Raw genomic sequence first — 24,426 nt, 5'->3', positions numbered from 1 at the left:
AGCGCTGGGCTCTTGGTTCGCCGTTGGTGTGCATTCTCATCCACGCCCGTCGACAACCGAGGTAGCACAACGAAATGGCGGTACGGGGCGACGGATTCGAAGAGGCCGCGACAGAGTAGCAGGGCGGTACCAGGGTCGGCGAGAGAAGATGCCTGCAGGAGCGTTGTGCGGCGGGCATCGGAGGGATGCATGTGGAGAGGGGGGGCCTGGCGGTTCACTGGAGACGTACTGGTCGTGGTCTTCTTTCGCGTGAGTACAGAACGGTTTTCTTTCCCGGGCGGCGAACCTTGCCCGATCGCGTCGCGCCCCCACATGCTCAAGAGTGGCCATCGTGTTCTCCGTCGCCATTCGGAGCTACCTTCTCAGGCCTCAGTCGCAGGTCTGCAATGCCATCAGTTCCTCGTCGGTGGTGGGCAACCTGTACCGGTCATAGGTCTTCCATATCGCGTGGGTCTACCATTTGTAAAGGTTAGCTTCTGTACCCCTTGCTTTCCGAGGAGATGAGCACCCTGCACGTTCTCAGAATCTCTGTTGTCCCTTGCGTATCAGCTCTAACCCAATCATCTGTGGCTGACAGAAGAACAGTTGGCGTTCAGTCTCCTCGTCTTCTGTATCATCAAAGTGCTGTGATGCGCATGGCGTGGGTGGGAAGTAAACGTCGCTGGCACTGCTTACCGGTCAGTACCTCTGTTTTCCTCCGCCCAGTCTGCGGATGCTGACGGGCTCCTTCTTGTAGGTTTGATACCCTGTAGATATTACTTCCACGAAGTACTTAATATATCACGGCACCCGCCAGCGTGCGTCTGTGAGCGACTCCCCACTCCCGCGCTTCGTGAACTTCACCATTGGTTAGCTGTCCCCACTCATGCTCCACCCTCGGTCATCAGTGTTCCAGTACATTGCCGCGCCGAACACGGTTTTAGAAGCATACATCCCCATCGTTTCGGCGTTCTGCTTTGGTACGTGTCTCACGAATACCGCCCATGCTGCCTTCAATCTCTTACCAAGACACAATCCAGGAATTCTCACTATATTTATAGCCTTGACCCTGTTCATGTTGCTGTATGTCTTCTAAATATCGCTTCGCGCTGGTCGTCGATCCACTCACGAGTTGTTCTTATGATAGGCGTCGGGGTCCGTGCGAGCTCCGAAGCGTCAGAATCCATATCCTCGTCACGCTTATCCTGTTCTTGTCGTCGTGCATGTACATGGCCGCATCAACCGTATACGGCGTGAACTTGTACACGTATGACGTCATACTCACCGGCTCGGTGGCCGGAGCAGATGCGTATGCTTCGACATCAGCATGGACCGTGCACACGCAGCTGGCGCAAGCAACGGCGATCACTCTCCCGCTAATGTTCAATGTGTGTATCACCAGCTTATGGGGTGTGCGCCTGCTGATTCACGCACAGATACTCATCGGCGACGCTATCGTCTGGTGGCGGGCATGTGCAGTCTGGTCTGGGCATCGCCCAGTCTACATTATGGGGGCGGTCTTCATCACTGCTATCGCTTGTGAGCATCCCCCGATGCTCATTTGGCAGATAAAATAATACTCGTATTTACAGCATTGCTCGTGAGCGCGACGGCATTCACGTGGGCCGCTCCGGATGCAGCAAATATATGCAACCGCCGATGACACACGATTCATCGGAAGCGGCCTGACCTTGGCCGCGTACTCCCTTTCTCTCCTCACCAATCTTGTGGCTACGGCGCTCATTGGTTTTCGCGCGTGGTGCGTCGTCCTTACGCTTGCTGCATGGTCCGTGGCTATTCACACCCTAATAGGCAGCACCGTCGCTTCCTGCGTGAGTATCTCGGCGACAAGCACGGCAGCCGCTCACTTGCCGTTCTGTCACTGCTCGTCGAGTCTGGAGTTGGGTACTGTGTCATCTGGGTACGTTCTTATGGCACAGCGCGTGCGCATATGCCGATCGTATTTATGATCAACGTGCACAGGTCGTGATGGTCGCGATCGAAGCAGTGCACACATACGGCTCCAAGAGAAGCGGCCGAGCAATATACGGCGTCGTGGATGTGGTGGGGAGAGGTTTTTTGCCGTTAGCGATTGTATGTTCGACATCGTCCGGGCTGTGCGCTCGCCGAATAATACATGCTGATTCTGCCCGGTTTCAGGCCATCTACCCCATGGTCGTCATCATCCTCGTTAGCGTTTGCCCATCTGTTCTCTGCGATCAGCTCGGGACGCTGTCGTCTGTGCCGCACGCGGAAGAAGATGGACGCAGAAGTAGATAGAAAGGAAGCCCGGCGGGACCGTGAGAGGGACCAGCCTCGCGCATATATTGAACCCAGCACGGGCGGGCAGAGCGCGTAGAGAGTGAGTCTCGCAGAATCTGGCGGAGCGTACGCACAGGAGAAGATGCACTTATGGAAACTGCAGCGAGCATGGCACCAGGGACGATTTGGAGAGTGTGTGGGGTGTGTAAGGGCTGATTCGAATGTCATATTACATGTTTCCAGAGCATTTGCATCTCTTTCGATGGCAGGGACCTTGCACACCTTCGCATCGTGAACATGCGTCATGAAAAGAGTCCGGGGTTCCGAGGGAGAATCCCACTAAATACTTAGTGGATCTGGGTCCAGAACAAGGGAGACGCGAGGATGACGTTCCTCCGACAGTGGAGATATTGAATAGAGATGTCCGTCCGGGAGCTGGGCAAGAATATCGACAGGTTGCGAGCGCAATGGCGCATCGCAGTGTGTTGGGCCGGATGCCGCGTGGCGGCACTGGCGGACCATAAATTAAAACTCCGTCACAAGTCAGCTCGTTGGTGCGCTTCGGAGTTATAAATGTATTCGGCCCCAGCAGTGACCAACTACGTGGTGTTTCTGTCAGCCTTCTGGCATTCTACCGCCCACCTACAAACATCGCTAGTCTACCCCTCGAACAATAGTGCCGGAATAACGACATCGGCATCGCAGCAAGAGCAGCGTCATTATCTTCTTTGCATCTGTGTTCTGATTCCTAGGCTCAAGACTCAAGTACTCCAGAGCGGCGATAAATCCACCGAAATCGAGACTACGGTATGCGTTGCATTTGCCCCACTGATACCTTCTGATCGAACCCGGATATTGCAGACCTTTGGTCATGCCGATGCACACTCTCGCGAGCACCCTGTCGCTCCCGACAGAGCTCTTGGTCATAGTGTTCAATCACATCCTGTCAGCCCACGACCTCCGTCCGACCCTTGCAACCCGACTGTCCGCAGGACCGACCGGGCACATGTTCGAAGGAGACACCACATATCTTCCCGCTCTATCCATCCTCGCTTCCGTCTGTCGTCACTGGAAGGACGTCATCTTCGGCTGCCCCGCATTCTGGTCCAGAGTTCAACATCACACGCCCTCTCAGCACCAGCTATTCCTTCAGCGATCATCTTCGACGGCTCTCTTCTTCCACCTGCGCACCTCCTTTGCTCTACAGTCATCCTTAGACCTTTCACAGATGCTTGTCGACCTGGCTCACCGGCTGTGTCATCTTTACCTTGACGTCGACGATCCCGCCATAGATCTTGGACAGTTACTTGATTTCCCTGGCGAAACGCTGAGATGCCTTGTGGTCTCCGTCAACCCTTCGGTTATCAACAGCGTGGAGACTGTGCGCCAGGTGCCGCTCTTACGGGATCACGCACCTAATCTGGAAGCTCTCGCGCTCGTCGGGTACTGGTGCCACATCTTCCCAGCAAACGAATTCCCGCGTCTCACCCACCTTTTCCTCGAGCGCTGCGACAGAGTATTCGACCTCGAGGCACTCATCTCCTTGCTCGCTGGGACGCCTATCTTGCAGTCACTCCACTTGTCCAACCGCCTCCTGGAAATCCAACGTCCTCCTCGTGCCGACAACCCAGCCCACACCGTTTCGCTCTCCCGCATCCGCACCATCACCATCCAGAACTGGAACATCCACCCTGTCCGCCAGCTCCTCTCGCGTCTCCGCCTCCCCAAAGCGCCTATCCACACCTTCCTGCAGTTCGACATATCTACCAACCAGTACCACAGCGACCCCATCAGCCCCCTGCTCGACCCGTTCCTCCCCGCGCTTTCTCTGCTTGGGCCCGCGTGTCTCCACATCCAGGACAGAGGTCCCGACGCCGGGATTCTGCTCGAGCCCCTCGGAGCCGATCTTGGCCCCAGCCTCCTTTTGGAGGTCTACGACAGCGGGCCGTCCAACATGGGCTGGCACCTCGCCCTCGCCGACTTCCCTCGCGCCGCCCCGTGCGTCCTCAACGCCGTCGTCTCCCTCCGGCTCGCGCGCAGCAGCACCATCGACTCCGTCGCCCCCCTCCTCCCCCTCCTCCTCGCGCACACCCCCGCGCTCACCGACCTCCGCGTCAACTTCGCCTCGTGCCCCACCTCCCGCGCGCTCCACGCCGCCCTCACGCCGCTCCTCACCTTCCTCTCCTCCATCCCCCCACGAACGCCGCCGCGCCCGCCTCCCCGCTCCCGCACCTCGCCGTGCTCGCGCTCTGCACCACCTGCCACGCGCTCGACGCCGTCGCCCAGCTCGCCGCGCTCCTCGCCACCTGCCTCCGCGCGCGCGTCGCCCCGCCCCTCCGCCGCCTCCTCCTCCGCCCGCTCTTCGAGGCCCCCTTCGCCCACTCCACCGCCCGCGCCGACATCGACACCACGGCACGCACCAACACCGACACCGACACCGAGTCCACGGCACGCGCCGCCCCCGCCTGCGCGCCGTCGTTCGCACAGGTCCGCGCTGTGCTCGACCGCGCCGGCCTCGCCGCGTACGCCGCCGACTTCCGCGCGCTCCCGCCCATCGCACCCCGCTCTTCTGCGGCGCACTGGGACAGGAACGGGGAAGGGGACGGGGACGACGAGTCCAGGCCCGGATCCGGGTTCGGCTGGCTGTGCGCGGAGTCGTCATCCTCAGAGGACGAGGCGCGCGAGTATGCCAGTGGTGGTCGCGTCGACGTCGACCATCCCTCGCCCTCGCGCTGGGCGGCCGCGGCGGCCCGTGGCGCGGAAGTCCGGGAACGGTTCTGGACGTTCGACCGCCGGGTGCGGTGTGCGTGCGACTGACAGCGCCGAAATGTGTGGCGAACGGGCGGGGCGGGGCGTACGAGCTGGGAGCTGGCCGGGGAGACTCCGTGTGGCTAGGTGAGGGGGCAACCTTCCGCGCACGAGGGAGGGAGTTGCTTGGAATGCGCGGTTTCGTTTTGTGTGCTACAATTTTATCGATTTGTTTCCTCTACGCCTTCACACCAGTTGTCCCGGATATGTAATGCGCGTGAACGACGAACGGGAAGTAGAACAGGCACACCGACTTGGCCCTCTCCCACCACCGCGGGGCCCCAGAACTTACGCAGTAGGTTATACCCTTCCGGGTCGAGCGCGGGCACTGCCCAGAAGCACAAATCGAGACCTGCGCGAAGCACTCCCCGCGGCGCCCGCACAGTGCCCAGAAACACGAACCGGTGACCGTTCACAGGCAAGCCAAGGTTGGGCTGAAACAACTCGACGCATCCACGCCGTGCACACAGGAAGAGGCGTGAAAGCAAAAGTAAAATTCCAGAGGGGCATGTGCGCGAGAGGCCTCCGCAGAGGGGCCGGCGCGAGGTATGGCGGTTTTAAGACTACGTACGGTACCTGGTATGGGACGATTAGAAGGCGAAGGCGGGCGTGGGTGGTATGTGCGGCGTAGGGCGACATGGAGGGGGTGGGTGGAATGGGCTACGGAGTACATGGCGGGCGGAGGCGACAGCGATGGGCGTAGGCGTAGACGAGGTGAGGGTGCAGGGTGCATGGGAGCGCCGACTCAGGAAAAGGTATCCACGGGAGCAATAGAAGAACGCGAGGCACATAGGGTGTGCGCCAAGAGGCAGAGGACATCTAATCGATGCGGCCCTTGGGAATCGGCCCGAGCGGGAGCGCGAACCACGAGTTGACGGGGTCAGAGAGGAGCTCGGCGGTGCCGACATAGAACGCGATCAGCGCGGTGACAATCCCCATCGAACCTCCCGCCTTGATCAGCTCTGGCATGTGGTCTGCAGAGAAGTAACCTGCGCGCGAGGTAAGCACCAAGACAGTGGGTATACAAAGAGGGAAACATACCGCCAGCGAGAAGGCCGAAAGTGACGGTGAGGAAGAAGAAGAGCGCGATGAGGCCGATGTTCCTCCTCAAGGAGGCGATGCTATGGAGGGCGCACGGGGCGGTCAGCGCCTGATACCGAAACGCGGGGCCGGGTGATCCGCTCTCCCGCCCCGCACTCAGCCTGGGCTCGGCTCAAGTGCGGGGTGGACAAGCGTGGGTACCAACGGAAAGAAGCACTCACAGGAGGAGGAAGGTGACGATGAACCAGGTGATGAGGTAGATGCCGAGCGCCGAGAGCAGCTCCTCCTCGGTGGCATACGCCGCGGTCACGCCCGAGCCGGGGATGAAGACGGTCGCGAACGACATCCAGAAGCCGCCGTACATCGTGAACGCTGCATGGAATGGTACGATCAGCGAGGGTCCCAGTGCGGAGGAGACAGAGGATCAAGTTCGGAGAATGTATGATGGCGCTGCGCATTCTCCGGCGCGCGCGGGCCTCAGGCACCGGCGACTGCGTCTGACGGCGAGCGGGGGACGTGGGGTGATAGGACGCGTGTACAGTATGGGGACAGGAGCGGCGAGGGCGGGCGTGGGATGGGAGTGCGAGCACGGAGAGGGACATACCAGTGGCGCCGAACGAGTTGGCACAGGCGAACTCCCACATGCCAGCGAGGAACTGGGCGAGACCGCCGACGAAGAGGGCCATGCCGACGACGACGTTGGGCGTCGCAATCCCGCGCGCCGAGACGTTGTACATCGAGAGGATGAACGTCGTGCTCGCGAAGCCATACAGGCCGCTGTGGGCAGTTGGCGATGAGCATCAGCATCGCGCAAATCGAGGATCGACCGGAACATAGCAGAGGCAAGGGTAGGTGCGGAGGGCGGGTGAGGAGACGAGACGACGTACAGAGGCCCGGGGTTGCCCAGCTTGCGGTAGTACTGGGGCTGGGCGGTGGTGCCGTTGGCGTAGACGGTCGCAGTTTCGGCCTTCTCGATGTGGGACATGGCTGCAGGGACGGAGCGCGAGTCTGGCGAGGAGGGCGTGCGTGCGTGCGGGGGCGGGGGCTCGAGAGTCGAGAGGCACGAAGCAAACCGAGACGGAGAGGCGACTGGTTTTGAGGCCGCCCAGGGTCCGGGCGTCTAACTGGCGGCTGGGGCGAGCGCGCGCGGCAGCCACCTGACCGGCCCGTCCCCGCTCGCGTCCCCACGGCTGTGGACGAGCGGCGAATGGGCTGAGGTCAGCGGATAAGACCAGAGAGAGAGTCGAGGGCACGGACCAGCCGCCGGGGCGCAGGGACGGAGAGGGCGGATCATCCAGTGAAGGACGGTGGGCGGGCAGCGGCTATCCACCCCCGCCTCCGTGGCGCACCCCAAACCTTTTCGCCTAAATGCTGATGCCGCTCGTCTGAACCCCGCACTAGTGAACGTTTGAAACCCGCAGAGGGAGAGGCAGATGAACGGACTCACCACAAGTAGATCCACACGCGTGGCCCACGCTGAGAACAATAGCAATGAACGAGACTTTGAACCTTGAATGCACTTTCCTAGGAATGGATCGTTGCGAGCGGTTCGAACTACCGTGGCGTGAGGAATGCGGTCAGACAATGTTGCGTCGACCGAGTGCCTGTTGCTGTCCGCACGGAGCCCAGACAGGAGGCGACCGATTTCATTCAAGACCAAGGGAACGATCATCCAAGCGGGGATGTGCCATCAATTGTTGCGCTTCAGGCTTCATCGCGAGTTTCGTCCGCACCCCGAGTCCGAGCGTTCCGTCGCGTCGACCGACAATCCCCGGCTCCAACCCTTCCCAGAACCCAGAGCTCCAACGCCCCAGAACAGCCAGTGAAAACAAAAAAGCAAGCAGCAGCAGCCGGCACGAAGACGAGAACACAGAGGCGAGGAGGCGAGAGAGCGAGACAGGAGCCCGGCGAGCAACACCGTCGACCGCAGGGGTTCCAAGTTTAGAGTGCGCGCGGCGGGCTCGCGGCGACGCGCGACCCTATATCCCTCCGCCGCGCCAGCCAAGCCCCAGTGCGCCCCGATCCCCCGCCCCCTCTCCTCTTGAATCGCTTGGCGCCAGTCCGTTCGAGGGATGCCTTGGGCGGGAGGCCCGCGCGCGCGGACAAGGCGAGGGTGAGAGGAAGGGGAGAACGGGGCGCGCGAGTGATTGAGCCACGCGTGGGGCCAACCAAACCACCCGCGCGTTATATACTGACCTAGCGTGGGTCTTGGGTGCGGCTGTAACGCCGCACGCGCGCGCACGGACCGCGGCCGTAGCGGCGTTTTCGTGCACGGTCTGCGCGCGCGGGCTACAGGGGCGTGGATCGCCGTGAGAGGATGTTTGCTTTGATGTGGCTCGGCACGCGCGGTGGCGGTGAGAACTTGGAAGGGGAGGATGGGGTGGCGGTGGGGGAGCGGCGGTCGATTCTCTGCGTGGGGTGGTAGGAGCAGTTCCCCTGCAGAGGCGGTCGCGAGGCCGTCCTTGGGGTGGAGGGATGGGATCCCCGCACATGGCGTATGTGCCGTATATATATCTGCCCCGTGCGCGAGGTGGGGCGGTCTCACCCGGGATTGCAGCCAGGTCTGCCCTAAAGTCTGAGGTGAAGAGAAGCGGCGTGCAGTCATTGGAACGCGCACGAGTTCGTCATGGCCTACTCAGTGAACAGAGTCAGCGAATCCGAGAAGGATGATGCTCCAACTCACCTGAGTTCGCCATCGAACCTTGGCCGTGGCTTCTAAGTCGGTTCTTACGGCGGAGGGGAGTACAGACGGCGGCGAGACGCAGACCACGCTGGCAGCACGGCGATGGTGGGGGTACGGAGACAAGATGGCCAGCCGCCCTCTGCGACTCTGACATGCGCCAACAGCCGTGAGCCCGTCTCACTTCCGACCGCGCGCGGCCCAATACGCGCGCGGCTCGGAACGCGGGCGGAACGCGAGCTGCCAACCGGGACGTTCCGCACGCGCAATGGAGAAAAATTGCCAGACAGCTCGCATTTTGGGTCCACGAAGGGCACAATTGTGCGTATGAGCGCGGACAGAGTCCATGAAGGCGCGAGAGGAAGACGATGCGTTGTGGCGGGCGTTGAGTAGCAGCCGGAGGAGCGGGCCGTTCCGGACAGTCCTGGGGCAGATTATTGGCGCCCGTCCCGTTTTGTACTCAACGCCCGCGCCTACTCGCGCCGGCTGTCTGGTGTCCCCACAGGCTCATCTCCGGAGATCGGGTGAGTGTCACTCACAGACAAGTGCCACATTTCGCTTGGCAAAAATTACTCATATCGGTAGATTCTACATTTAGGTGCGTTTTCTATCAGTCCTGTCGTCGCCGTTCAAGTTGCTCTACACGCCGTGACATGCCAGAACATAGGATGCTTTCCTCCTCTGCTCATTCTTATCATCCAGTGATCGTGGTGTTCACCAAGGACAGCACCCGCGTCGGCCCGCACACCGCCCACGCTCCAGAGCCATCCAGACTCCAGACTCGTCTCGACCCGTTCTCCTCCCCACCCCATTTCGCGCGGCCCTGCCTCGAAGCTGAGGCGCCCCGCACCCCGCATGCTTCCCCACACTAGCACTGCACTAGCTCTGTTAGACGTTGTGGTTCATTTCCGCGGACGCGGGACGTCGCCGTCCCGTCGGTCGTCCGGAATCCATCCGGAGCGCCATCTCATTCCCATCTCGGTCGCTCCGACTCCCCTGCGAGGCCCCGCGGAGTGCCTTTCCGAGTTCTGGCAGTTTTTGAGGATTGCATACAGCCACCGTGTCTCCGTGTCGTGTTTGAGTTGACGGCTCATTCCGTTTACGACAGATCGGTCGGGCTGACAGATCCTGGACAGCTCAGAAACGATGAAGGCGAATGAGAAGACGATGATCGTCCACCCGGACGTCGTGCTCGTGCCGTACATGTACGTCTCCCCCTCCCTCCCCCCTCTGTCCACATCGTATCGCTCATCCGACTTGACAGGAAAGAGCACGTCGAGGTGCTCCTCCTCGTTTATGTCCTCTCCGCGTTGAGATTCACCGGCCCACAGAAGTACCACGAATGGATGTCCGACCCCGAGCTCCGTGAGCTGACCGCGAGCGAGCCCCTCACGCTCGAGGAAGAGTACGAGATGCAGAGTGCGTCCCCTTTCTACCCCCTTCTTCCCGCTCTTCGAGCGCCGGCCGTCGAGGACCCCCGCGGGGCAGCGTCCCGCTCGCATTCCGATCGGCATGGTCGTCTGTAACCAAACGCAGCGCGCAGTTTCCTGAAACACAGCTAGAGGGTGGCGGCCTGGATCCAATTGCTGTGGGCGCCGTTTGTCAACCTGAGCATGGCGCGCCCATCCGTCACGAGGCTGAGCTTCGTTGTCTCGCGCATTGTCTCGGCTCGTCCGGGGGCACAACCCCGCACCTCATTCGCCGCCCTCACCATCACCCACTGACGCGCCCGACTCAGGGAAGTGGCGGGACGACGACGACAGTGCGTGCGCCTCCCCCATTCTGCTTGGCTGCGCTGACAGGGCCCGCCCCCTCTGACTCCGGACTTCGCTGCCGTTCTCCGTAACCCGCCACACACGGGTCTCTGACGGCCTGCAGAGCTAACGTTCATCGTCCTCGCCGGCGCCGGCGCGACCGCAACGCAGCCGGGGCCAGGACTCGCGACGACGCAGCCGATGGTCGGCGACGTGAACCTCTTCCTCAAAGGCTCCCCTGCAGACGACGACTTCGAGGCCGAGGTCGAGATCATGATCGCAGGTGCGTACGCTCCTCTTCCTCACTCCCCACGCCCCACGCCCCGCGCCCCGCGCCCACGAGGCTGACCCGCCGCGCCCGCACCGCCGCCACAGAGCCGGCGCACCGCAGAAAAGGCCTGGCGCACGCCGCGCTGCAGCTCCTGCTCGCGTACGCGACGACGGCGCTGCCCGTGCCCGTGCCCCGCGCCGCGCTCGTCGCGCGTGTGGCGGAGACGAACGCGCCGAGCATCGGCCTCCTCGAGAAGCTCGGCTTCGCGGTCGTGAGGCGCGTCGAGGTGTTTGGGGAGGTCGAGATGCGCTACCGCGGGCCGGCGACGGGCGGGTGGGTGGCGGGGGAGGTCGTGGCGCTGCCGTAGGGCTGCCCCGTTTGCGCCTGCGGGGGTGGAGGCAATGTCGATCGCACTCGGGCGCACACGGAGATCTTCGCGAAGATACACGTTGCGGGTCACGGTAGCGGATTGTCTCGGCTTGCGAGTTACGTGTGCTGTGCATGCTTCTTGAAACAAGTCGCTGGAGTCTGGAGAGGTGCGTTCGCGAGGCAGCCGATACGTTTTAGGGACGGGGCCATCATTTATCATGGAGAAACCGCCAAGGGCTAGAAGGCAGAACTTTGGGCCGGCTGGAGAGGCGTCGGTCTCATGCACATATCGTAGGATGTCGACCTGGGCCTGCCCTCCACTGTGTCCAACCACCAGCTTCGGTGAGAATCTCGTCGCTAACCCCAGCTATGTAGTTCATCTTGCACTGCGCGTACATCCGTGCAAAGAAAATGAGCGGGACAAAGCGTATGCGATGAGGATCCAGGAACGTCATTGACGCCGGCGCGCATCCTACACCATCAGTCGTCCCGTTTCCCGCATATACATAAGCTGAGGACAACGACGATGCCTACCACCTCACCCTCGTATCCGACCCAGCCATCTCCCTCCTCCGCCTTCCACCATGCCTGAGACGTTCAAGCACACGTTCGACACCGCCGTCTTCAAGGGCGACGTCTCTGTCCCCCTCGGTCTCTACATCGATGGCAAGTGGGTCGACGGTGCCAACAATACTACGATCGAGTGCGTGTCTTTCCAACTCTGTCAATCCATCTCTTCTCCCCAGTCCTTCCTGAAGGCCTGAGCCCTGAGCCCGGGATGACATCACCCACGTGACCGTGCACCCGCTTCCCGAGTCCTCGCCCACGACCTGGTTTGACCGTCACCACTCCAGCGTCATCAATCCTACGACCGGCAAGACGTTCACGAAAATCGCCGAGGGGACCCCCAAAGATGTCGACACTGCCGTCGCCGCCGCCCACAAGGCCTTCGAGACCGTTTGGGGTCTCAACACCACCGGCAGCGACCGCTCCCGCCTCATGCACAAGCTCGCGGACCTCATGGAGGCGAACGGAGACAGGCTCGCCGCGCTCGAGTCCCTCGACAACGGCAAGACCTTCCACTTCGCGAAGAACACCGACGTCGAGCACGCGGTCGCCTGCATCCGCTACTACGCCGGCTGGGCCGACAAGATCCTCGGCCAGGTCATCGAGACCTCCGAGGCCAAGCTCTGCTACACCCGCCACGAGCCCATCGGCGTCGTCGGCCAGATCATCCCCTGGAACTTCCCTCGTGAGTCCGCGCCTGCTTCCCCGCGCGCGCTAGCGCATTCGCTCACGCACGTCCCCCCGAGACTAGTCGTAATGATGATCTGGAAGATCGGCCCCGCGCTCGCGACCGGCTGCGCGATCGTCATGAAGCCGTCCGAGTTCACGCCCCTCACCGCGCTGCTCATGTCGCAGCTCATCCACGAGGCCGGCTTCCCCCCTGGCGTCTTCAACCTCGTCAACGGCTACGGCGGCGTCGTCGGCCAGGCGATCTCCGAGCACCCTCGCATCGAGAAGGCACGCGCCCCCCTTTCCTGCTTGCAGAGCCTGCTTCTGACGCGCTCTGCCAGGTCGCCTTCACCGGCAGCACCCTTGTCGGCCGCAAGATCATGGAGGCCGCCGCCAAGTCCAACCTCAAGAATGTCACGCTCGAGCTCGGCGGCAAGAGCCCGACCATCGTCTTCGACGACGCAGACCTTGACCAGGCCGTCAAGTGGGCCGCCTTCGGTATCTAGTGCGTGTTTCCTCCCTCTCATTGCGCGCACTGCTGACAGATTCATCTAGCTTCAACCACGGCCAGACGTGCTCCGCCGGCTCGCGCATCTTCGTCCAGGAGGGTATCTACGACGAGTTCCTCAAGCGCTTTACGGAGCACACCAAAACGCTCAAGGTTGGCGACCCCTTCAACCCCGAGAACTTCCAGGGCCCGCAGGTCTCGCAGCAGCAGTACGACGTATGTATCCTGTGTTCTATTAGCCAGCTCCACAATGACCCCGCTTGTCCTACAGCGCATCATGGGCTACATCGACTCCGGCAAGGAGCAGGGCGCGACGCTCCACCTCGGCGGCAGCCGCGTCGGCAACGAGGGCTACTTCATCACCCCGACCATCTTCACCGACACGAAACCAAACATGAAGATCGTCAAAGAGGAGATCTTCGGGCCGGTGTGCGTGGTGATCAAGTTCAAGGACGACGCCGACGTCGTCGTGCAGGCGAACGACTCCGTCTACGGCCTCGCCGCCTCCGTCTTCTCCCAGAACCTCACCCGCGCAATTTCGACGGCGCACAAGCTCCAGGCGGGCACCGTCTGGGTGAACAACTACAACATGCTCCACCCGAACGTGCCCTTCGGCGGCTACAAGCAGTCCGGCATCGGGCGCGAGCTCGGCGAGTACGCGCTGTCCAAGTGAGTCTTAGCCTGCGGCGCCCTGCTCATCGAAACTGACGCCGCGCTTGTCCAGCTACACCACGACGAAGGCGGTGCAGGTCAACCTCCACATCAAGATCTGAGCGGTCCGCCGCCCTTCGGCGTTGGGTCGACAGATGGCATTGGCTCCCTCGTGCTCGCACCTCGCACCCTCTCTTCGCTGTCCCTACAGCACGCTCCCCCCTCCCCCCACTTCCCTGATACGGCGTCGCCTGTAGCAGACCCCAAGTACGGGGATCTCCCTGGCGAGGCACACCATACACGAAAGGTGGCGATAAACGCACCAACTCCACGCTGGGGTGCTTCTCCGCCTTCTCTGGCGTACATATACCTAGATAAAATGTTGTACAGTACCACGATGTAGAATACGAAGACCGCGGCGATGGGTCCAAACGTCCAGCGCCCGAATGCTCGACCGCATGCGCGCGCCGGAGTGGACCAACCTGCGCACAGTGCGGCTTGGCCGGGGTGCTTGGCACTTGCGTTTTCCAGACGTTCAGAGACACGAGTCGGACACATGGCATGCGTGGACGGCGCGCATGCGGGGCTGGCCGGATGTCAGCATACGTACTAGACCACGCTTGCGCACCGTCGAGTGGCGGGGCTCATTAATTCTGTGTGCCTCTCAGCATCTCGCGACAGCATCGCGCGTGTGATACCCCACGGCACCTAGGGCGATGCAGCTCAGTGCTCAGCGCTTCAGCACGCGTCTTTGTGCGCACACACAGTTGATCGGTCGACTAAACGAACAAGGATCCGGGGGAAGCATGCTATTATTGGTACATGATGAGAGGAACGACGGTACAAGCACAAGAGGCACAAAAAGCCAATAATCATCTGCCCGACACACCCATCGGCCCGCATATCCTGCGCACGACCAACCCGCTCACATCTTAATGTGGAGGTTGACCTGAACCGCCTTCGTCGCGGTGTAGCTGGAAGGAGGGGGTGCCGTCAGTCACGATCGCCAGAAGAGGGGTAGAAAGAGGGAGCGCACTTGGACAACGCGTACTCGCCGAGCTCGCGCCCGATGCCGGACTGCTTGTAGCCGCCGAAAGGAACGTTAGGGTAGAGCATGTTGTACGTGTTCACCCAGACGGTTCCCGCCTTGAGCTTGTGCGCCGTCGAGAGCGCGCGGGTGATGTTCTGCGAGAACACTGCCGCCGCGAGACCGTAGATGGAGTCATTCGCCTGCGCGACGATGTCGTCGTCGTCCTTGAACTTGATCACCACGCACACCGGCCCGAAGATCTCCTCCTGGACGATCTTCATGTTTGGCTTCGTGTCGGTGAAGATGGTCGGGGTGATGAAGAAGCCCTCATTCCCTACGCGGTTGCCGCCGTGGTGGAGCGTCGCGCCCTGCTCCTTGCCGGAGTCGATGTAGCCCATGATGCGCTGCGGACCGTCAACGTGGGTGAAAACAAGAGGAGAAGAGAGGACGTACGTCATATTGCAGTTGCGAAATCTGCGGGCCCTGGAAGTTCTCAGGGTCGAAGGGGTCACCAACCTTGAGCGTCTTGGTGTGCTCGGTGAAGCGCTGGAGGAACTCGTCGTAGATCTTCTCGTGGACGAAAATACGCGAGCCGGCACAACAGCACTGGCCGTGGTTGAAGCTTGAAGTTTCCATCAGAACCTATCGTGATGTTTAAAACGAACAGAGCACGTACTAGATACCGAATGCGGCCCACTTGACAGCCTGATCGACATCAGCATCGTCAAAGACGATGGTCGGGCTCTTGCCGCCGAGCTCGAGCGTGACCTTCTTGAGGTTGGACTTGGAGGCGGCCTCCATGATCTTACGACCGACGAGGGTGCTTCCGGTGAACGCCACCTGGCGTGGACGCATCAGCGCCAGAAGGAATGAAAAGAGAACGCGACGCGCATACCTTTTCGATGTGTGGGTGCTCGGCGATCGCCTGGCCGACGACACTGCCATAGCCGTTGACGAGGTTGAAGACGCCAGGGGGGAAGCCGGCCTCGTGGATGAGCTCGGTCATGAAGAGCGCAGTGAGGGGTGTGAACTCGGACGGCTTCATGACGATCGCGCAACCGGTGGCCAGCGCGGGACCGATCTTCCAGGCCATCATCTGGACTGTTCGTGGAGCTGCTTCAGCGTCCACACTCTCGCTCGATGAACGGCACTACTCACGAGGGAAGTTCCAGGGGATGATCTGGCCGACGACGCCGACGGGCTCGTGGCGGGTGTAGGTGAGTTTGGCCTCGGAGGTCTCGATGACCTGGCCGAGGATCTTGTCGGCCCAGCCGGCGTAGTAGCGAAGGCAGGTGATGGAGTGCGCGATGTCTGCACGTTTAGCCCAGACGAAGGTCTTGCCGTTGTCGAGGGCCTCAAGCGCGGCGAGCTTATCCTCGTTGACCTCCATGAGGTCGGCGAGTTTGTGCATGAGGCGGGAACGATCGTTGCCGGTAGTGTTGAGACCCCAGACAGTCTCGAAGGCCTTTTGGGCGGCGGCGACGGCGATGTCGACATCCTTGGGGGTGCCCTCGGAGATCTTGGTGAACGTCTTGCCGTTGGTCGGGTTGATGACGCTGGGGAGGTGGAGGTCAGCATCGCGTGCACGGTCACGTGGGCGATGTGATGGGGGAATGACGCAATGGGCGCCGATGGCAGGGCGTGCGAGGCCGCGCTCGCGCGAAGCAGGACGAGGGAACGCTCTCTCGAGGGATCGATGCGCATGATGACATCGCCCTCAGCGAGTGCATACAGCGAGCGCGAGCGCGCCGCGCCCCGAGGAAGAAAGGCGAGAGAGTGTTTGACGGCAGATGGATCTTCGGGAATCCGTGGATCGCAGAGGCGAAAGATTAGACTCACTCGATGGTGGTCTTGTTCGCGCCGTCGACCCACTTTCCGTCGATGTAGAGACCAAGGGGGACAGCGACGTCGCCCTTGAAGACGGGGGTGTCGAACGTGTGCTTGAACGTCTCAGGCATGGCGGGAGGGAGAGGTGGGCACTGGGGACAAGGGTGAGAGCGGGCGGGGAAGCCATCCGGGGTCCGACAGGGGTATATATATGCGCGCGCAGAGGAGTCCCGCAAGTGGTCCCATGGCAGGTGCGCTCGCTCAAGAAACTCGGCCTGCGTTCTTGGTCCTCCATGACACAGTCACGGGCTCACTCTTCTCCTTCCGGTCCGGCCCCGTGCGCGCTCCCAGCTCCGCCGTTGGGTAAGTACTTATGCCGCGCTTCTCGCGTCTCGAAACCCTTAGCCGTTCAGGGAAGGCGATGCGCCAGCAATAAGAAACGCACTCAGACTAGTATGTCCATAAGTGCGCGGGGGTTGAAACAGTGGTACGGAGATTTCCCTTTTTCGGAAATCACCTCTGACACGGCGTTGGTAAGCAAGGCCCCGTCCGGACACGCCTAGGCTATCGCGCCCCAGGCGATTCCTCCTGATGCACGTCACGGACTGCAGTTAGCCTGTGTGCCTGGAGGCTGGAGCGTACCAGCGACCTCCGCAGTCAGCCTGTAACGTACGTTGAGCCTCGCGTGTTCTTCTGCGCACTAGGCAGACAAGGACTTGCGCGCGCATCGACAAATGTATAGGATACAAAAGGCCGCGCTTCTGGCGGATCGCTCTCCATATCCCAGAGGCTGGTCCGGACCTCCGGCTTCCGTACGACAAATCCTCCCTGGCCAGTGTCGGCGGGGGCGCTATCTAATCTGATAGATTGGCGCTCGCTGAGGCAAATGTTTTGCGGGAGCGGTACGTATGGACGATCAAGCCGGACGATCGAGCCTGGTCCGTGAGCGAGCAAGACGCCGCGCGAGAAAGGGTTGCTTGACTAAAACATGCGCGTTATGTAATGCTACGCTCCCTCTGTTTCCCCGTACCTTCCCGTGGGCGGGAGCACTTCGATGCGGCCGCAGAGGGTGCCATTATCTTGCCTACTGCTAGGCCCGTACAAGCCGGTGAAGGCGTGCAGGGTCACTCTTCGGCGTCCGCAGGGTCGCGTACCTCCGGCAAAGAGACGGAACAGGTTCACTGGAGTCCGCAAGTCAGCTGTGGCATACCAAGTCCATGCGGATCCCCGGAACGCAAGGACGCACCAGTCGATGGCACGAGAAGACGTCGACGCGGTCGCGCTCGGGCACAGTCGGGCACCCGCATCCCGTGCCCCTCCTCAGTCGAACCCCTCCGAATCCGACGACGCCGACACGCGGTCGCAGTCGCAGTCGCACTGCAACGCGTCCTCCGGGAGGAACCTCCAGTACCGCTCCCGCACGTCCTTTCCGCGCGCCGTCGCGGCCTCCCAGCGCGTCGGCACGATCCGCCCCTCGGAGCCCTCCGACTCCGGCAGCGACTCGTTCCCGTCCAGCACCTCCAGCAGCACCTCGTGCTCGTCACTTTTTTCCGCGTTCCGCAGGGAGAGGAGCCCGAACTCGTCGCAGGGCTCGTCCCGCCCCATCGGCGGGAGGACGTGGAACTCCGTGGCGTGCGCGTCGAGGCCGGCGTCGAAGAAGACGGGGAGCTGCGTCCGGAACGGCACCGTCCGCGGCGGCCTGCTCGTGAACTCGCCGTCGGCCCGAGGGGACGCGTTGAGGAGCGGCCGCACGATGAGGTGCTTCAGGGCGGCGCGGCGGGCGACGAGGGCGTCCTTGAGGGACGTGGCGAGGAGCGACGTGGCCTCGAGCGTGCAGCAGTTTGCGCAGATGGCCAGGACCTCGAGGCGGGGGAGCGGAACGGGGCCGCGGCGGCGAGGAATGTGAAGAAGGGCATGATGGCGTCGCGGAACCTCTGAAGCCCGAGGCATGCGGCGAAGTTGGTGCAGAGCTCCGTGAGCATGGGCATGTGTGCAAGGACGCCGGGAAGCTGTCTCATGATGCTGCAAATCTCTTTGCTGCGTGTGATCTGGAGAGAGACGACTTGGTTGAGCACGTGAGGGATAACCTGCGGTAGTTGGGAGAGGGCGGAGGGCCATCCCATGTTGAGCATACCGCCGTCAAACATGTCGAGAAGAATCGTTGGGCCCTGCTCCTGTCCGTGACTCTCAAGCAAGAAACCCGCGTCCTTTCCGGTATCCTGGATGATTATACAGGCATGCCCAAAGACGGACAGAGCCGGGAGGAAGGGGTGGAGTAAATGGAGCATGGGGTGGACGTAGTATTGGTCGTAGCTGTTGGTGGACATGTTGGCTTGGACGAACGTGTGGAAGGGGGCTTCTGGAAGGAGGTGTCCGAGGAAAGTGCAAACTCCGAAGACATCCCACTGCGCGAGCGCGAGCGATGTGAGGTGAAGAAGCGGGATCGGGGGTTGTTCGGAGGTGGGTGCCTTCTGTGCGATTCTGTGGCAAAGGTGCAGTGACTGCAGGACCGATGTACGCGCAAGAAGCGCGAAGAGCGCATCGAGGTCGAACACATCCTTGGCGGTGGCGCAATCCAGAAAGAGGTGGGTTAGTCGCGGAAAGCCGTTTTCTGGGAACGTGCAGCTCCAGTGTCCCACCATTGCGAGAGCTTCCAAGTTCGGAAATGCGTTGCTCTGTAAAAGCGGACCGTCGTTCGTTGAATCGGCCAAGTACGCGGGGTGGATAGACAGGATCAAGCACTGCAAACGTCGTCCCTGGAACGTGAGAAGTTGCTGGAGATCCACCCCGGGGATGTCAGGTCGAGATACAGATGGCGAATGCGGTGATCAAGGTCAGTGAGTACCTGCATCGGATTTGTGGATGTTTGGAGAGTAAGGGACGTTCGAAGGTGGAGGAACACGGGGGCAGACGACGAACGAAGAAGAAACAGCTGATGAATTTTGGTCGAATGATGTTGGATATTCGTCCACAATATGGGGTTGCCAAGGACGATGTCCCTCCACTGGCGAGAGACCGCTGCGAGTTTCAACAAGGCGAATATGTATCCTGTGTTCTTGTTGAACATGTGGGTGACCGGATGTCGCCATGCTCGAGCGGAAGGTGTTGGACGGAGTTCGGTAGCTGAGAGAACGTAGTGAAAGATCATAAGGAGTTCTCCTGGCAATTTCATGATGGCCGGCGGTGCGCTGTTCCCTCGAAGATACTTCTTTGCAACCTACAGGAATAAATCAGGGACTAGTCAGTAGATACGAGATGAACAGAAATGGCGCACTGTTCCTGTACGCCGCTTCGTCTCGTGTGGTGCTGAAATAAACGTTGATTCAGCATTGAGATGCAAGGACGACCCGGCGGGTCGACTTACACTGCCTCGGTGCTGTCCCAGCCTTCATATCCGGAGCAGCAAGTATAGGCTCTCAAGAGATGCAGGCAATCGCGAACAAAGAGCTGCAAAGCCATCGGTGTGGGCGCCCGCCGCCACGTTTTTTTTGAGGCGCCGCAAAATCAAATAGAAGCAGAACGTTTCGGACTTTTAATTTTAACAAAGGCGTGCGATCGCCGACTCGAGTCCCAGCTGGCGCCCGTTCTTTGCTCACCTACGTCGCGCAACTTCACAGCCTGAAGCGGGTCCAAGACTTCCGGCCATGACTTGCCACACTGGCTGCTCATCTCTGGATCTTCTTATGGAGGAAGTTGACTACGCTGGGGACGCAAAGTCCCTTCCAAAGACAGCTACTCGTCTACCCGAAGGCTATGTTTGTCATCGGCGAGGGTTTGTGCCGGACAACTGCCCCCGACAACAGCTGTCATCCAAACATGGTGCGTACATCTATCGGGTGATGGACTTCCGCCCTACGACGGACGACACGTAATCTAACAAGCGCCCTATAGTTTCGTATTGACTCAATCACTGCCTCGTGGTGGTAGTGGCCTTTTTAGGAGAAGTGCAGTGAACGGCGACTGAAATTACGGACGGAAACCGTGCAACGAGTCCACTCCTGAGGACCACGATTGACTCCAGCGGTGCATAACATCACATACGTTGAGAAACGGCGCATCCCAAACCGAAGAAGCTGTCCAGCTCGAGTCAACCTGATCTCCGGCCTATCGGATGGCGATATACTCGGAACCCGACCACATGCGCGTCTTGTACGGCAGAAGGTCCCAGCAGGACACTGGTGAGTATAAAAGCATGTCGATCGGCGGGACTGCCGCGCACAGACAAAACTGACGAACACCCCAGATCCAACAAACGATGAACGGCAAGCACCCCCACGATGATCCGCCTCCTGCGCCAACAAAATCGCGAATCTCGAAGAGTCGCTACGGCGTCTGGGACTTCTACGAGGAAATATTCCAGCATGCTCAGCGGCCTGGGTGGCGAGCGTCTCTCCAGCACAAATTCCGCGAATTCTCGGACGGTTGGCCCCACGTGCGCCGCATGATCACGGATGTCGCGAACATACCAGGATGCATAAGGCTCGCGATCATCTATGCGATTTGCGAGATTGCTATCTCAGTCCTTCCCGCGGGTTCGATCTGGTGCGTATTCTCCCATGGCTTTCTTCGCCTGAAAAGCTCACCAGGAAAGTTCTGTAGGTTCGAAGGGCAGCTTCTGACCATCGTACGTGCCTCTTCCATCGTTATACCGCCTCCTCCACGTGCTTACTCCGTGATCAGATTCAAACCGCCATCGACTCCCGCACAGTCAACGCAGGCCTTCTCCTGCGCATCTCTCTTGGCCGCCTGGTCTGCAGCCTCCTCATCGTCTTGGTCAACCGCTTCCGAAAGTCGATCGAGGGCCCGTTGAATGCCCGCATCCGCCGCTGGTACGCCGCCCATGCATTCGCCGCCGCCGCCCGTCTCGACGTCCCCACGTTCCACTCGCCCACCGCCCGGCGCGCGCTAAACGACACCGACAACACGTCGTGGGGCAAGACCGTCGTCTGGGCGACGCTACAGCTCGTGGCGGACATCGCAGGTGCGGGAGTGCAGCTCATTGCGCACGCACTCGTCCTCTTCGGCGTCCTGAGACAGCAGCGCGACGGCATGCTGCTCGTTATGGTGACGTTGGTCAGTCAAGTGTGGACTTGGGGAAGCTACATGTCCGTCTTCAGCCCGGCCAAACGTGAGTCCATCTGATGGCGACCTCGTCTTGTGCTGACACCCTGACAGTGTGGCTTGCGCGAACGGTGAATGCGGCCTTCATCAAGACGCGCGGCCTGAAGCGCATCGTTCAGGACGGAAATTTCCGAAAGGAGTTCGTAGCGGGAAACATGGGCGAATTCGCTACCTCAGGTGAGCGTCCCAGCATTGATGCATATCTTCTACTCGTTCTCACACATGTGTTATAGAATACACTTCCGCTGCAGAAATAGTCGGAGATCAAGACGCGGACTGGTGGGAATGGAACGACCAAGTCTTTGACGGCTCCCGCAAGTGGATCGAGATTCTCGAAGGGCCGTTCGCGTTTATACCCCAGGTGCGTCTTCCATTGTCGGCGTTTCGATCCAGGCCTGACCTTCACTGCCGCAGCTCATCTTTGTCGTGCGCGCCGTGAACTATCCCACGGAGCTCCCGGTGTCGCTTGCTTCGCTTCAGCTCGTACAAAGCGCGACGACTACATTCGCGTTCACGATGGTTCAGCTGATTGCACGCCTCCAGTCGGTCAGTACGCAGCTCGCTAACGTGCAAAAGATGTACAACGTGCGCGACATTCCCAACGAGATTGTCGATGGGACCGTTCCGTTTCCCGAAGACACAGCGCAGATTCGATATGGCATATCTTTGGAGTTCCGGTAAGTGAGATTCACATGTATACGCGAAATTACACTCACGCTCGTGCAGGAACGTGTCTTTCAAGTACCCGGAGTCGGAGAACTGGGCACTCCGGAACGTCTCTTTCAACATTCTTCCCGGTCAACTTTGCGTAGGTATTTTGATTTCGTTGTTCGAATGCGCAACTAACGAAGAACCCAAAGGTAATCGTCGGCTCCAACGGCTCGGGAAAGAGCACCATTCTGAAGCTCGTCACTCGGCTCTACGACCCTCAGGAGGGCGAGATCTTCTTCGGCGGGCACGACATACGCGCCCTCAAGCTCTCCGATCTGCGCGACGCCGTCTCCGTTCTCTTCCAAGACTATACGCTCTTCCCCCTCTCGGTGCGCGTTCCCCTACTCATCGGTCCTCCCACGTTCTCACCTCTCGCCTTCGCTTCCGTGACACAGATCGCCGACAACATCGGCCTCGGCCGCCCCGCGCACGCGCACGACGCCTCCCGAATCGCCGACGCGCTCCACCTAGCCGACGCGACGGCCCTCGTTGCGAAGCTCCCCAAGGGCGCACAAACGTTCCTAGACCCCCCAGTCGATGACGAGTACTCGTCCCTGCTCGAAGACACCCCGCTGCCCGGGGGCCCGCCTGGTGTGGTGGTCGACTACACGGCGCTCAAGGCTGCGGCGAGCGTGGAGAAGGCGAGTGAAGCCGGCCTCAGCGGCGGGCAGATGCAGCGGCTCGCGGTGTGAGTACCGACCTCGTGGTCGTGCGGCGCGGTGCTGACGAAGGATTTCACGCAGCGCGCGCACGTTCATGCGCTCTGTCGTGGGCGGGGACTCGCCCGTGGGACTCATGCTCTTCGACGAGCCGAGCGCTGCGCTGGACCCTATCGCCGAGCACAGTATGTCCTTCTTCTTTCGACGCGTATTTCTTTATGTTGACATATTCTCAGACCTGTTCGACCGCCTGCGCGAGCTCCGGGGGAGCAAGACGCTCTTGTTCTCCTCGCACCGCTTCGGGAAGCTCACGCGGCACGCGGACCTCATATTGTATGCCTCGTCTTGTTTCTGCCATCTTCCTCGGTTCTGAATTACTTCTTGCAGATACATGAACGAGTCCGTGGTTGTCGAGGCGGGCACGCACACCGCGCTCATCGCCGCAGGCGGCGAGTACGCGCGACTGTGGCAAATTCAGGTGGAAGCGTTTATATCATGATGTTAAAAACCAAGCGACTTCTGCGCGTTGTATATGTACCATTATTGAAGCGTTTTAGGAGGCGAATCCGCGCCATTGTCTACGTTATGCAGGGTGGCGTAGTAAGAAACACTCAGTTGAAACCCACTCAACCTCACGACCTCTTGAACCTGGCATCCCCTCAGCCGACTCATTGTGCGGCCCCGGTGGCACGCGCTCATGTGGGGAGACGCGATTTCTTCGCCATCTCGCGCCCGTGTTCCACGACGGTCTGCCTCGAACCTTCCGCGCTTCAGCGCCTGCGGATGATGGAAGCTCGGGTTAGGGGCACCGTTCGAGTCCGTCGCCCCTCCAGCGCCCCCTCGCGACGTCTCTACGACACCATGATCTCCCTCATACATCTCTTACTTGTTTACGCAAGAGACTTGATGGCTTTTAGTCTACCGCCGCAATATCGGTCGTTCCTCTCCTCTGTGGCCTAGAAGAAGGCCTCAGCTTGTCGAATAGACACTTCAACATCATCGGCGACGTGTGTGCATGGCGTGTTGTGCATGTCCCGCTCCCCTAGAAATATGGCACGAGCTCTATGGTGTAGGTGGAACAAAGCTGGTATTATGGGCGAGGTCGCTAACGTGTTCCTCGTTCTTCCCCTGCAGAGCGCGTCGAAGCAGCGAGCGACTATTCCTTTCCCCTATCACCTGGGCTTGTTCTAGAAAGCTTCGAGGAGCTCATGCGCGTATTTTTGCGGCCCCTGCTGTCGGAGTACTGAGAGTCCTTGACCCCTGTGTCGACCACATGGCATTGGGTTGACGCCGATCGTACGCCGCTGACACATTGTCGCAAAGCTTGGTCCGGCCCCGGCTGGACAGGCGTATCGATTCAAGGACGCCTTCCTCGGCATGGTCTCGCCACTTACGAGGAATCGTCCCTATCCAGGTGGAGAGGAAATTGCAAGGTTGATGCGCGCGAGACTGACACTCAGGAGAGCCGAGCCTGTTTATCTGTTTATCACTTCCCTCGTGCTTTTGCCCCCTCGCCGCT

General features: G+C 60.6%; 8 protein-coding genes across 8 annotated transcripts; 5 read left to right on the top strand and 3 right to left on the bottom strand.

Moving 5' to 3' along the window:
* Positions 1-1,208: 1,208 nt before the first annotated feature.
* On the top strand, positions 1,209-2,259 carry BXZ73DRAFT_80128 (uncharacterized protein; the record flags this gene model as incomplete). The annotated part of the gene is made up of 7 exons (XM_048023219.1): positions 1,209-1,367; positions 1,416-1,518; positions 1,572-1,599; positions 1,661-1,738; positions 1,792-1,900; positions 1,963-2,073; positions 2,140-2,259. 7 exons carry the CDS (start codon positions 1,209-1,211, stop codon positions 2,257-2,259), a joined length of 708 nt encoding a protein of 235 aa, XP_047874522.1.
* An 853-nt stretch (positions 2,260-3,112) lies between these two features.
* On the top strand, positions 3,113-5,058 carry BXZ73DRAFT_80127 (uncharacterized protein; the record flags this gene model as incomplete). Its single annotated transcript, XM_048023218.1, has 2 exons — positions 3,113-4,354; positions 4,528-5,058. The coding sequence occupies 2 exons, from the start codon at positions 3,113-3,115 to the stop codon at positions 5,056-5,058; spliced, it is 1,773 nt and encodes a 590-aa protein (XP_047874521.1).
* Positions 5,059-5,868: 810 nt separating this feature from the next.
* BXZ73DRAFT_104680 (FUN34 transmembrane protein) lies at positions 5,869-7,075 on the bottom strand (the record flags this gene model as incomplete). The annotated part of the gene is made up of 5 exons (XM_048015989.1): positions 5,869-6,038; positions 6,091-6,170; positions 6,312-6,462; positions 6,695-6,867; positions 6,978-7,075. The coding sequence occupies 5 exons, from the start codon at positions 7,073-7,075 to the stop codon at positions 5,869-5,871; spliced, it is 672 nt and encodes a 223-aa protein (XP_047874520.1).
* A 2,841-nt stretch (positions 7,076-9,916) lies between these two features.
* BXZ73DRAFT_104679 (acyl-CoA N-acyltransferase) lies at positions 9,917-11,162 on the top strand (the record flags this gene model as incomplete). Its single annotated transcript, XM_048015988.1, has 5 exons — positions 9,917-9,975; positions 10,035-10,189; positions 10,509-10,532; positions 10,649-10,807; positions 10,900-11,162. The coding sequence occupies 5 exons, from the start codon at positions 9,917-9,919 to the stop codon at positions 11,160-11,162; spliced, it is 660 nt and encodes a 219-aa protein (XP_047874519.1).
* A 586-nt stretch (positions 11,163-11,748) lies between these two features.
* On the top strand, positions 11,749-13,681 carry BXZ73DRAFT_91925 (aldehyde dehydrogenase; the record flags this gene model as incomplete). Its single annotated transcript, XM_048026166.1, has 7 exons — positions 11,749-11,867; positions 12,019-12,416; positions 12,483-12,688; positions 12,742-12,905; positions 12,956-13,124; positions 13,180-13,577; positions 13,633-13,681. The coding sequence occupies 7 exons, from the start codon at positions 11,749-11,751 to the stop codon at positions 13,679-13,681; spliced, it is 1,503 nt and encodes a 500-aa protein (XP_047874518.1).
* An 803-nt stretch (positions 13,682-14,484) lies between these two features.
* On the bottom strand, positions 14,485-16,547 carry BXZ73DRAFT_52198 (aldehyde dehydrogenase; the record flags this gene model as incomplete). Its single annotated transcript, XM_048020768.1, has 7 exons — positions 14,485-14,533; positions 14,596-14,993; positions 15,043-15,211; positions 15,266-15,429; positions 15,485-15,690; positions 15,748-16,145; positions 16,429-16,547. The coding sequence occupies 7 exons, from the start codon at positions 16,545-16,547 to the stop codon at positions 14,485-14,487; spliced, it is 1,503 nt and encodes a 500-aa protein (XP_047874517.1).
* Positions 16,548-17,736: 1,189 nt separating this feature from the next.
* On the bottom strand, positions 17,737-19,875 carry BXZ73DRAFT_80122 (uncharacterized protein; the record flags this gene model as incomplete). Its single annotated transcript, XM_048023217.1, has 5 exons — positions 17,737-18,350; positions 18,551-19,091; positions 19,482-19,633; positions 19,691-19,722; positions 19,781-19,875. 5 exons carry the CDS (start codon positions 19,873-19,875, stop codon positions 17,737-17,739), a joined length of 1,434 nt encoding a protein of 477 aa, XP_047874516.1.
* Positions 19,876-20,671: 796 nt separating this feature from the next.
* On the top strand, positions 20,672-23,406 carry BXZ73DRAFT_80121 (HlyB/MsbA family ABC transporter; the record flags this gene model as incomplete). The annotated part of the gene is made up of 12 exons (XM_048023216.1): positions 20,672-20,958; positions 21,016-21,040; positions 21,097-21,544; positions 21,592-21,714; positions 21,771-21,898; positions 21,952-22,214; positions 22,264-22,345; positions 22,398-22,577; positions 22,644-22,936; positions 22,992-23,092; positions 23,144-23,240; positions 23,295-23,406. 12 exons carry the CDS (start codon positions 20,672-20,674, stop codon positions 23,404-23,406), a joined length of 2,139 nt encoding a protein of 712 aa, XP_047874515.1.
* Positions 23,407-24,426: the final 1,020 nt, after the last annotated feature.

The sequence above is a fragment of the Epithele typhae genome (assembly GCF_022376455.1).
Source record: "Epithele typhae strain CBS 203.58 chromosome Unknown BXZ73scaffold_54, whole genome shotgun sequence".
Classification (NCBI taxonomy): Eukaryota; Fungi; Basidiomycota; class Agaricomycetes; order Polyporales; family Epitheliaceae; genus Epithele; species Epithele typhae.
The sequence above is the reverse complement of the archived record's forward strand: the minus strand, read 5'-3'. Positions and strand labels throughout refer to the sequence as shown.